The sequence below is a fragment of the Pseudorasbora parva genome, chromosome 9 (genome assembly GCF_024679245.1).
Source record: "Pseudorasbora parva isolate DD20220531a chromosome 9, ASM2467924v1, whole genome shotgun sequence".
Classification (NCBI taxonomy): Eukaryota; Metazoa; Chordata; class Actinopteri; order Cypriniformes; family Gobionidae; genus Pseudorasbora; species Pseudorasbora parva.
The window spans coordinates 10455620-10468999 of NC_090180.1; the positions used below are offsets into that span (position 1 = coordinate 10455620).

The following is a 13380-nucleotide window of genomic DNA, read 5'->3' on the forward strand; positions in this document are numbered from 1 at the left end:
ACAAGAATGTGATCATTCCAGTTGGGCAAGATGCAGTGCCAAGTCAAAGACTTCGGGAAGCATGTTGGTTCATGCTACAGTACATTACTGTTTTGCTCTGTCCTTTACTGTGACCCTGCCACAACCCATCTGAAGAAACATTGGGACCATGTTTAAATTTGGCCACACAGTCTATACAGAATAATAATTGGATTAGAGAGAAAAATGAATAATTCTCTTAAAGATCAAAATCAGTAATTATGTTATTGTCCAAGGAGTTTAATGCAAACAAATCTCTAAATTATATTATTTTTTAGTGTAAATGAGATAGTGTAATTGTGTCTTTCTTTAAAGGAAGTGTATGTAAGATTGTGGCCTAAACTGGTACTGCAGGTATATCCCCTTTCCCCTTCCCCCTGACTTGAGGTTGCCAGATAAGCTGCAGGAGCATTTGTAGCTGCAGCTGTGGTAACTAGAGCAGAGCTGGCAACATGGATGCCGAAACACTTCTGACTTTGTGATTGGTAGATCGGAAGAGGGTGGAGCTTCAGGACAAAACACAACATGTCAACATCAAGATCAGTTGAGGGCTGCAAAAACAACTTTTAAATGACAATATCCTGGCCGGACTACTGTTGTCAGTGATATAAGTATTTGAAATTAACATGATTTCTTAATGTCTAGTGGCATATCAGGGCCATTTTATGATTAATTTCTTACATACAGTTCCTTTAAGAATAAAAAGTAGGCCTATGTAATTCAGTGAAAACAATACCTTTTAATGATGAATGCAAGATTTAACTTAAAACTACTGACTAACATTTTAGATTTTTTTTATCCCCATTGGCTACAAGTCTGGTGTCAAGATGTCAACATCCTGTGAGCTAGATTTTTACCATGCCAAGCCTATTTTTTTTTTTAAGTTTTTGTAAAGTTTTCTGTATTTGTGTACATTTTTGTGTTGTATAAAATTCATGTTTTATGTGAATGAATGATTAATATGAAATGAAAGTAAAATGAAAAAAGCTTTTCCATGTTAGGCTATCACTTAGACTGCTCATTATCCAAGATGAAAGATGAAAAAAAAGGAGGAAGTGAAACTTATGTGGGAATGGATGGAATGCTCACAAAATTATCATCCTGCAGGCTCTTTCGTAACATTAATGCAAATCCTTTGTGTAATTATTACACAGGGTACTGGGGTAGAAAATGCAGGAAACCAGACCACAGAGGGTTAACCATAGATATTTACAGTGAGTGCGTCACCAGCGTGCACCGGAACTACATCGCAATGGACTGCAGTCAATTTCAAGTTCATGTTGTCAAAACTTTTCGTCCGATGTCTTGTTTTCTGTATTGATCAGAGTCACCAGCGCACAGTGCCATAATGGCACACCGATATCTGCATCTGTCAAGAGGCTGCAGGACTCTTCTCCACGCTCTGCTGCCAAATGTCAGATCAACAAACCGCGTGCAATCGGTAAATGTGCGGCTTACTGTATTTCTCTGGATCTATCATCATTGATGAACGCATGTGCCCTTTACTATATGTTGTGATCTGATATTGTAAATGCGTATTTGATCGTTCGTGTCATCGGGTTGTCTTGTCTGCTGCAGACTGCGGTGTTTTAGACCGGAGAGATGGATAGTAAACAAGGGTCGGCCTGTGACATTGCGTTGGGTAACACGTTTAGCTCTTGTTATGTCACAGTTCTTCACATTAAATACAGTCAAATCTAACGAAGACAGCGTCCAAAATAACAAGGTGTGCTGTTGATGGCATTGCCTGTCTAATGTTTTAGTAATTCGTTCATTGTTATTATAGAGAGAAATAAAATAAAATAATTCAGAACAATTTCACTGTTTGTTTTCATAGTATTCGTTGGAAATAGTAGGCACATTATTCCCAGTGGGCTAACATTACAAAAATGGGACAATCTTTAAAAGCACTTTTACACTGCTAAGACACTACAGGCAAATAAGCCTAGCCCTCAGTCAAGATAACCTTAAGAATTGCAGAACGCTATAAACACTGTCAATGTTACACTCTTCTTTCAGTAAACCAAGAAAAGACTTTGAAACATATTGTTTGAGGAACACCTTCAGTGTGGCAATACGAGGGACCACAATGTTCCTTGAGTATCTTTTCATTTTTACAGCAGTCAAAATGTGATTATGTATATTGATCATCTCAGTGTATTTGCTTTTGAAGGTTCAGGGTGTAGGGCAAATCATCCTAGACAGAAGATCCTTGCTCTCTCAGGTCTTGGGCACCTATAGAAGATTATGCTCCAAACCTCCCAAAGGTGTGAAAATCACAAGAATTATGACATTGAGGTGTTTAAAGCTGGGTCAATCCTAGACTTTTCTGCTAATAGCATTTTATCTTCTTGCATTGAAGGATTTGAAAAATACTTTCCTAATAACAAAAATGGTGGTCCAAAAAATGGTGAGGCCAAGCCATCCAACGCAGAAGTCAAAGGTAATATCTCTCATAAGCTCATAATGCAAGATAATTGGCTTTTATATTGATGCCATTTGACATAGGATATGATAATCATGCTGTTTGTTTTGATCCAGAGCCCAAACCAACAAATGCGCAGAAGACAGCTGGAGGAGGAGGAGGAGGAGGAGGAGGAGGAGGAGGAGGAGGAGGAGGAGGAAAAAGAGGGGGGCGAAAAGATGAATCCACTTGGTACAGTCGTCTCCAAAAGGTCAGTAGGTACTCCAAGGTACATTATGTAGTAATTATTATTTCTAATATTAGGCTTATTGTAAAATAAAAAGCTTGTTTACTACTCTGTTTACTGAGGCAGATGTCATGATATCTACACCAAGTACTTCTTTTATGATTTAATAATCATATTTAACTACAACATTGATTTTATTTTGAATATATATTTTTTCATTGATTTAAAAAGGAATTCAAACTTAAATGGTTTTGAAAAATAACTTGAAATGCACATCATGTAATTTCTTCATAACTCTTAAAGTCGCACAGATCTTTTCTTTCGTATTGTTTTGTACATCAAAGTGAAAAGATTAGCGAAAAAGAGAGGCATTTGATTCTGTCCATCGGTTGTTGATTGGACGAATTGTTGGGTTTAAGCAGATTGAATGAGAGAAGTCTTCCGTTTCACCAGAACATCGAGTTATGATATTTTGAATTACACGGTCAAACCAAAAAAAAATGACTTCATGTTTTTTAAATAGTGAAACATGCATGGATGAATCGTTAACAATAATAGCAAAACTGTGATATTATTGAGTGAATTACCATTTTCATTCTGACTTTTAACACAGGCCCTTATTTCTCTGTCGCTCTTATGCAGGGTGATGTGCCGTGGGACGATAAAGAGTTTCGCATGTATTTCCTGTGTGGAACGGCCTTCTGGGCAGCTGTCACGTATTATTTCTTCTTCCGAGATGGAGGAAGGGAGGTCACCTGGAAAGACTTTGTAAATGGTTACCTTGCTAAAGGAGTGGTATGTAATTATATTTGGTCTGAATTTTCAGTTAATGCTGTTTGATGTTTCTTTCTAGCTACACTTGACCTTTGACCTGTGAAGTTATGTATTGTGTCTTTTCTAGGTTGACAGATTGGAGGTTGTAAACAAGCGATATGTAAAAGTCGTATTTACCCCTGGTAAAACTCCAGTTGATGGGGTGAGTTCTTTTGGAGGATTTTACAGTTATGTTTATTATTTTTATATAGTCAGTGGTAACCAAGGCAGTGGACATATAATCAAACATATTACCAGCCAGCACAGATTAAAAAGCTGACATACACTACCATTCAAAATATTGGGGTCAGTAAAGCCCCTTTCACACTGCACGTCGGACCCGCAATATTCCCGGAACATTGCCGGGTCGCGTTCTGTGTGAAAGCAACCATGTCCCGGAATTGATTACCAAATTGAACCTGGGTCGGGGACCTAGTAACATTCGATCCGGGATGAGCAATGTGTGAACAAAAGCCAAAACTAATGCCGCAACGTGTATGTAGTTATTGTGCGACTCCTAGAGCTTGTTTTTTCTATAATACAACCCTGCAGTGCCAGAAGAGCTAGTCTGTTTTTTAAACGCAGGGAGTGTTCGTATACAAAAGAAACTAAAATTAAACAAGTAGAAATGTGCACAAACTGGACACAAGTCGAGACCACGGAGCTCCTTACTATCCGCGCTGAAGCTGAGATCGCTCGCCATTATACGTCACATTCTGATGTCACGTGTCAACTCGATCTGGGACCGTTACGGGCTGTGTGTGAAAGCACATATATTACAGTATTTCGCTGGCAGTGTGAATGGACCAAATCTAGCGGCCTGGGAACAAATGCTGGGTCGCATTATCCGTCTATTTGCCGGAATCGCGGTGTGAAAGGGGCTTAAGATTCTTTTTTTGATTTGATTCTTGTTATAAAGAAATTAACACTTTTATTAAGAAAGGATTAATTAAATTGATCAAATAAAGACACTTATGTTACAGAAGATTTCAATTTTAAATAAATGCTGTTCTTTTTACATTTATATTTATCAAAGAGTCCTTTAAAAGGATATCAGTTTTCACAAATGTATGAAGCAGCACAACTGTTGAAAGCAGTGTCACACTGAAGACAGTAATGGCTGCTGAAAATTCAGCTTTGACATCACAAGAATGAAAGATATTTTAAAATATATGAAAATATCATTTTAAAATGTAGTACGTCACATGATCCGATCAAATTCTGATCAAATAAATGGAAACTTGGTGAACATAAGAGACCTCTTTCTGACCACAAACTCAACTGAACGGTAGTGTATGCACAGTATTCATTTCTCAGGCGATCCTGATAATGACACACAATGAACTATGATCCTTTCTTCGAACAGCAATATGTGTGGTTCAACATCGGCAGCGTGGACACATTTGAGCGGAACCTTGAGACTGCTCAGCTGGAGATGGGAATCGAAGGAGAGAACCGACTGCCGGTGGTCTATTCCACAGAAAGTGATGGGTGAGATATTGACTTAAATGTGCAATTATACATTTCCTAATGGAAGCTTTACAGAGACAATGTAAAGATGGGACATCGATTATTTAAGAGAGGACATCAGAATTGATTTTGGTTCAAGTATCCTTAGTCAAACCAAACGTTTAAATGCTCTGCAATTTAGTTTTTTAATTTCAGTCTTATTCTTCTGTCATTTTTCAGGTCGTTCCTCCTTAGCATGTTGCCCACCGTATTGATCATTGGGTTCTTGCTGTTCATGCTGAGGAGAGGGCCAGCCGGAGCAGGGCGGCCGGGGAGGGGAATGGGTGGGCTTTTCAGCGTCAGTGAAACCACTGCCAAAGTACTACGAGACGAGATTGACATCAAGTTCAAGGATGTGGCGGGCTGTGAGGAGGCAAAGTTGGAGATCATGGAATTTGTTAACTTCCTAAAGAACCCAAAACAGTACCAGGATTTGGGTGCCAAGATTCCTAAGGTAGCGCAAGACTTTTAAATAACATTGCGTAAATGGCTTTTAATTTAGTAATCAGTGAACAGACTGTTAAATCTACCTGTTTAGGGGGCTATTTTGACTGGACCCCCGGGCACAGGAAAGACTTTACTAGCTAAAGCCACTGCAGGAGAGGCCAACGTCCCCTTTATCACTGTGAATGGATCAGAGTTCTTAGAGATGTTTGTAGGGGTTGGGCCAGCCAGGGTAAGCACCTTTTCTTTATCCTTTTATGAGCTTTATGTTCTTCAGTATGCTTTCTTACAAACTCAGTTCACAGTGTGACGCTCTCTTTTTGGGTAGGTTCGGGATCTCTTTGTATTAGCCCGGAAGAATGCCCCATGCATTCTTTTCATAGATGAGATCGATGCTGTTGGAAGAAAGAGAGGCAGAGGCAACTTCGGTGGTCAGAGTGAACAAGAGAACACACTTAACCAGTTACTAGTTGAGATGGATGGTTTGTATCATTTTAATTTCTTAGGGTCATAAATCGTAATCCATTTTATTGGTCTCAAGTGTAGGATTATAGTAATATTTAAAGATGGTGATACAAATGATGTGATGCGTGATGAATGATGTGTGAATTATATATGCAAATTAAAATGTTTCTGTCTTGTATAGGATTTAACACTGCTACCAATGTTGTAGTGCTGGCAGGCACCAACAGACCAGATATTCTAGATCCAGCTCTGATGAGGCCTGGGCGTTTTGATCGACAGATATACATCGGTAAGAGTTTTTGTTGCCTGTCCGTTTTAATTGTTGTTGTTTTTTGGTTCTAGGGTTAAAATAGTAAACCCATGAAATGTGGTGAAACTTAAATAGCAACATATTAAAAAGCAATTTCCACATAAATTGAGAATTATTTATCGTTTTATAAATAAGTATACACTATTGTTTAAATGTTTGTGGTCGTTAAGATTTTTTTAATATTTTGGAATGCTCACCAAGGCTGCATTACATTTAAAATACAAGAAAAGCAGTAGTATTGAGGAATATTACAATTCTATTTTAATATATTTTAAAGCCGAAATTTCAGTAGTCGTTACTCTATATGCTGCTATATATGAAATATTTACTATTATCATTTACATTTACTATTATTATAAAAATGTATACAACTGTTTCAACATTGATAATATATCATAAATGTTTCTTGAGCAGTAAATCATCATATTTTAATGATTTGAGAAGGATCATGTGACACTGAAGACTGGAGTAATGATGCTCAAAATTCAGCTTTGCATCACAGGAATAAATTACATTTTAAAATATTGTATATTTAAAAAATATTTCACAACATTATAGCTTTTTTGTATTTCTAATAACATAAATGCAGCCTTGGTGAGCAGCAGAGGCTTCTTTAAAAACATTTTAAAAATTGTACCGTTCTAAAACTTGAGCGGTAGTCAAAAGGATGTGTACTTAAAGTGTGTGTGTGTTTTATATATATATATATATATATATATATATATATATATATATATATATAAAATATTCAGGATTCTTTGATGAATAGAAAGTTCAAAAGAACAGCATATAAATAGAAATCATTTGTAACATTAATTCTTTTCTCTCACTCTATCAATTTAATAAATCCTTGCTGGAATAAAAGACTCGAAGAACTTTTGAATGGCAATGTGTATTTTATATAATGTATAATGATTGCAGGGCCACCTGATATCAAAGGCAGAGCCTCTATATTCAAAGTCCATCTGAGACCACTGAAGTTGTATGCAGAGTTGAACAGAGAAGCTCTGGCAAGAAAAATGGCTGCTCTAACACCCGGTTTTTCAGGCATGTAAAGACTTTTTATACATTTGAGTTGTATAAAAAAAGTTGTTTATGAGCTGTAAACTGAGCTTCTCTGCTCACTGATTTTTGTTCACTGACAGGTGCGGACATTGCTAATGTGTGCAACGAGGCTGCGCTAATTGCAGCCCGTCATCTTTCTGACTCCATCAACCAAAAACACTTTGAGCAAGCCATCGAACGAGTAATTGGGGGTAAGTGACAGATGTGAAATTAGAAAATCACACATTAATTTTAGTTTAACATATTTACAGCCAAATGTGATATTACTATATTAGACCGCATGAATAGATTTGATGTGAAGTCCATATAATTAGAAGCTCTCTGCAAGTTTAGGCCTTGAGAAGAAGACACAGGTGCTGCAGCCAGAGGAGAAGAAGACAGTGGCTTACCATGAGGCTGGTCATGCTGTAGCTGGCTGGTTCCTTGAGCACGCCGACCCTTTGCTTAAAGTAAAAATCCCACTTACTTACCTGTACTTTAATACTCTGATACTATTCTGCACTGCTTTTTCAGTGTACTCCGTCATATCACTGGTCATTTCAGGTGTCCATCATCCCGCGTGGGAAGGGTTTGGGCTATGCCCAGTATTTGCCTAAAGAGCAGTACCTGTACACCAAGGAGCAGCTGTTGGACAGGATGTGCATGACACTGGGTGGACGTGTGTCTGAGGAGATCTTTTTTGGCCGCATTACCACAGGGGCACAGGATGACCTGAAGAAGGTGACGCAGAGTGCCTATGCACAGGTATGTCACACATTTATCTGATTTGATCAATGGAAAGTGTCATTGGTGGTTCACACATAGTAAAATGATGATTCCTGAGATCTGAATTATATTTGTGTTTGAGAGGATTTTACTTTAAATTTACTTTAAACTATTTTTAGCTGTTTAACGGCATTTAGGGATATCTCTATTCTAAATCTCTTTGCTAGCTCTGTCGTTTGTTTGAAAAAATCAATGAATGCTTTCTGATATGTTTTATTTTCATTATTTAAGAATTAAAGAATGCATTTTGACAGGAAAATATATAAAGTCAAATGTATTTATAGTGTATATATACAGTCAAATGTATTTATAGTGTATATATAAAGTCAAATGTATTTATAGTGTATATATAAAGTCAAATGTATTTATAGTGTATATATAAAGTCAAATGTATTTATAGTGTATATAAAAAGTCAAATTTCAGTGCTTGTAAAATCAGTTAACTAAAAAAACATCAACGTTATTAAGATATATACACTATATATAGATGTACTATATATGTCCACACACTACCATTAAAAGGAATTAATACTTTTATTCTGAAAGGATAAATTAAACTGATCAAAAATAAGAAGGGAAAAATGGATGTTGTTACAAAAGATTTCTATTTCAAATAAATGCTATTCTTTTTAATTTTCTATTCATCAAAGAATCTTGGAAAAAAAGATCACAGTTTCCACAAAAATAATAAGCAGCACAATTTGTTTTCAACATTGATGATAAGAAATGTTTCTTGAGCAGCAAATCATCATATTAGAATGATTTTTGAAGGATCATGTGACACTGAAGACTGGAGTAATGATGCTGACAATTCAGCTTTGCCAACACAGGAATAAATAATATTAAAAGTAAAAAAAAACAAATCTGCATATTCTTTGTTTTTATGTTATCATATTTTTTTATATACTTTTTTTATATTTAACAAAGTTAAATTTAAGTAATAAATTTAATGGGAAATTATTCTATGTTTATATATCAGCTGAAAACTGTTACTTTTCCATTTACAGATTGTGCAGTTTGGCATGAATGAAAAGGTGGGGCAGGTGTCATTCGACCTGCCGCGGCAAGGAGAGATGGTTCTGGAGAAGCCCTACAGTGAGGCCACGGCACGCCTCATCGACTCGGAGGTCAGAAACCTCATCGGCATGGCCTATGAGCGCACACAACAGCTGCTCTCTGAGAAGAAGGCTGAGGTGGAGAAGGTACAGCAGGCCATTACCAGGATCAATGTGTTTTACATTGATTCTTTATCACATGGTCATGTCAAAAGAACTGTACAACAGAGAGAAACTGCAACTTAACAGTAATTCTCCTCTTCACCGCTAGGTGGCACTGCGTCTACTGGAGAAGGAGGTGCTGGATAAGAACGACATGGTAGAGCTTCTAGGCCGAAGGCCGTTTGCTGAAAAGTCAACATATGAAGAGTTTGTGGAGGGAACGGGGAGCATGGACGAGGACACATCACTGCCCGAGGGCCTGAAGGACTGGAACAAGGAGCGCGGCAGCGAGAAGGAGGAGAGTACGGAGGAGCAGGTGGCCCGACAGATCACTGGGGGTATGCCCTTCTGAGGACATCCGTTCACTGTAACCCTGAAGGGTCAGCGCACTTATTTATGACTATGAGATGGGAAGCGCTTGTCCAAGGACACTGAGGCAAGTACCCTGTTCTTCAGGAGCCATGATATAAGGGCTCTTACTGGGTAGAAAGCATTGGACTTATATTGTGTACAGTAGGGCGTTTATGAAATACAAGCTTTCGTGTGCAGACGTTTGTGTTTCAGCAAAATTGAAACCGCTTTGAAATGGTTCCGAAAATCTTCTTTTGAAGGTAAAGTGTATTTTATGTGACTTATCAGCGCTTTGCCAAAAAATCAGGCATAAGCACTGTAACTTGTCAAAAAATATTATATCTAGTCAATTTTACCTGTCAATGACCAAGAAGACATACTATATATCTTGATGTTTAACAAGGAAACTTGCATAACCTGTAAGCTTTGCCTCAGTGACATGCAGGTTGTGTTCTGTGCTCTTTCTATACATTAAGATTCCAGTTCAAATCAGCCACAGTTTTGTGACCTTTCTGAAAGTTCATTTTGCAGTGCTGCTTGCTTACTGGCTGTCTAAAAGACTGAAATATACGATGATGAATGTTGTAAACAGTGCACAAAGTCACTCGTGTTAACTAACATACTCTTTTCTCTCACAGATTTGTACTGGCATGGGTGTAAGCCTTTGGCTTCCATGTTATTTCATGCCGTTTATGATCACATCCTTTAATTGAATGACAGAGCAGTCATTTTTGATGTCTTTTTTTCTGTTGGATCATCAAGTTTATTTGGATCATTTATGGCCCATGCAGCTGCTCTCTGTGGTGCAGATTGATTAAACTGCTGCTCAATTCGAAACAGTTGCATTTGTAATTAAATTGGATGCGAACATACACAAATGCAGGAGAAATACGTAGTTCATCATGCTGACGACGAGCTTAGGGAGTTGTTTTTGAGGTTCAGCGTTTATTCTACAGTACAAATCCAAATCACAAAGCAGAACAGGTATCGCTTGAGGCTACATTTAAATGTGCATTTTGTTCTGTGAAAAAGGTTTTGAACATCTTCGAAAACCTGAATAAATCTACATAAACTTCAAATGATATTTCTTTAATTCTTGATACCTCTATGTGTGGCATGTAATGTCTTCTTTTGTTTGGGATGTGGACTTCAAATTGCTAGATGCACAGATCCACGGCTCCAGACAGCAACGAAAAATAAAAATCTAGTTGGCACTGATGAATAGGAACGCTTTGAAAACCACTCTTGTGAAAAGTTTTTTTTTCTGTTGACAGCCAAAAAGATTCACAAAACAGCCCTCGCTCATTAGTTAGCATTTGAATCCGATTTGATAAATGAATCAAGTTCACAACTGATTTCCTCACTGAATGTGGATGCTAAAATAAACTATAAAAATTTAGATGGAGCAACTTAAACTTAAAAAAGGCTAGATGGAAATGAGAAATCTTGCCTTGCCAACTAACTGAAATAATTTTAAGTACTGAAATAAAAAATGGTTACGTATTTACAGAATGTACATTTTACAAAGAAAAAACACTGAATTAAATGTGAAAGTTTGAAGTAGAAACAAAAGTAGCCTTTATATAATATTGCATTATAAAATAATTTGTAATGCATTAAAGGTGCAGTATGTAGTATTTTCGAGGTAAAATATCCAAAAACCACTAGGCCAGTGTTATACATTTTGTTCAGTTGAGTTCTTACAATATACCAAAAGTTTCCAACTATTTGTAAATTGTGAGAAAATTGCTATTTTAATTAAGGAGCCGGGACGTCTGAGGGAGTCGCCTGTCAATTGCGTCATATCTCCGCTACCCTCGGTTTCCGGTTATTTGGCAGAAACACTTTACTTTTAGCAGTGTGAACAAGTGTCACAGCAGCCGCTGAGCAAACGCACGGAGTAACGTCAAAACATAATTCTAAATACAATGAAATGTATTTAATATGATAAACAGAGCAGCGTTACCTCATACTCATGACCGAAAAAGTGGAAATGGTGCCGGCGACTGTGTCCCTTCATAATAAAAGTCCCGCTGCTCGTGAGGCGTGTTTGCGTAACAATCGCTCCAGTGGCCTTGCTCAGCTCCCTCAACACTCGGTCCTGCTGCTTTATACTACAATAACGTTAATAACTGCATCCATGAACACGATTTCTGCCATGAGTCCTATCCCAATTCTTTTCCACCAACTGTGAGGTGAAAACCACATGTCCCAAGATTCTGCGCTCAAACTTGGCGTCATCAAACTACATCTTTGTTTTGAATAGGCGCCATCTAGACGTAAAAATTACATAATGCCTTGTACATTGTCATGAATAATTGTAACCAGTTATAATACATTACAATACTTATCTGCATTGTTACACCTTTAGAAAGTATAATGCAATATAATTACAATTATTTATGAATATATGGTATTATAAAGTACATTATAAATGGCTTTATATTGCATTATACGCAAAGGCTTAAGTGCCATTGTATATTCTTGTAAAATGTACTTAAGTATTATTTTATTTACAACTTCAAATGTACTTAAACTGGAATAAAATAATGCTAAAAAGAAATGGAGAAATAGAAAACAGTAAATTATAAAAAACAAACTGAAATTAAAATCAAAGTATTAATAAATACTATAATGGTCTATAAATAATACTAAAATAACACTGATTTACATAACACATATAGTCTGAATCAGAAGTGTGAAGAAAATGTGTAGTTAATGTACAGAATGTACATAATTTATGTAATGAACAACCATCTTTTTCGAGCGATTCCGTAATTTATCAACTGAAGTAAAAAAACAAAAAGAAGCTAATTTGGCTCCTACGCATTCCCTTTTAGGGGCCGATGGCACTTTTGTCATTTTGTTTGTCTGGAGCCCAGAGATTTTAACGAGGAGAAATTCCACTCTTTGTTTTGAACTGTTGCTGGAAGCAAATATGGATCATAGTTTTTCTCTCAACAGTTGCAGCGCCCCATGGGAATCTGGTCATGTGTTCAAAGAAAGCATGGGCTTCAAATTTGCATTCACACAAGCGTTCGTGATGAGTGTTCGTGATAAGCGTTCAAAAATACACCACAGCCCACTTCCAATGGCGTAACATTTACTGGTGCGCTCCGTTTAAACAGCAGTATGAATCAGCCGCTCGCCTGCCGGGGAGGATGTCCACATTTAGACTAGGCAAACACGAAGAGGCTTCCCTCTCTGTCTCCTCTGATTCAGCACTAAATGAAAGTCTTCCCCACACTGTGACATCACCTGCATAGATTAGCAGCTCGCCTCGGGAAAGTGGGAACTGCTGGAGTCAAAATCATACTGAAAGTGCTTTAAAAAGTCAAAGGAGCTTTTGAGTCACCGCTTGAGACATTTGTCCTTGGGGTGAGCTGGATGATATTAGAGTGTTTGCAGTGATCTTACGTGGACATCATTTTTTTTTTTTTTTAATTTAGCATACGTCACCTGTACAATTACCTGGTCAGGTCATCTCCCCCTTGTGTTGTCACCTTAACGTGGAGGGAGAGATTTGTGTGCCTTTATGACTCTGTCCTTAATAGGTGTAACTCCACCGGACAGGTCTCAAGAGAGGGGCCAGACTAAGGAAAACACCTGGTCCTCCGGGTTAGGGGTTGGGCATGAGGCACACTAACCTACCCCATAAAAGTAACAGAAGTTACAGAAAAAGGGAGAGTACAGATACCTTCATTAGAAAGGAAGACTCTAGTCACTCAAGTGACACGATGACAGCTTTAGATGAAAGCCATGCTATAGGGAG

The 13380-nt window shown here is 37.5% G+C and overlaps 1 protein-coding gene across 1 annotated transcript; it reads left to right on the forward strand.

Annotated features, from left to right (window-relative positions):
- The first annotated feature begins 1246 nt into the window (after nucleotides 1-1246).
- afg3l2 (AFG3-like AAA ATPase 2) lies at nucleotides 1247-10696 on the forward strand. The gene is made up of 17 exons (XM_067453857.1): nucleotides 1247-1459; nucleotides 2192-2285; nucleotides 2381-2461; nucleotides 2560-2693; nucleotides 3312-3464; nucleotides 3571-3645; nucleotides 4849-4973; nucleotides 5172-5445; nucleotides 5530-5667; nucleotides 5764-5917; nucleotides 6082-6189; nucleotides 7132-7257; nucleotides 7356-7466; nucleotides 7609-7724; nucleotides 7819-8019; nucleotides 9048-9242; nucleotides 9367-10696. Exons 1-17 carry the CDS (start codon nucleotides 1367-1369, stop codon nucleotides 9607-9609), a joined length of 2421 nt encoding a protein of 806 aa, XP_067309958.1. The 5' UTR covers nucleotides 1247-1366; the 3' UTR covers nucleotides 9610-10696.
- The last annotated feature ends 2684 nt before the right edge of the window (nucleotides 10697-13380 follow it).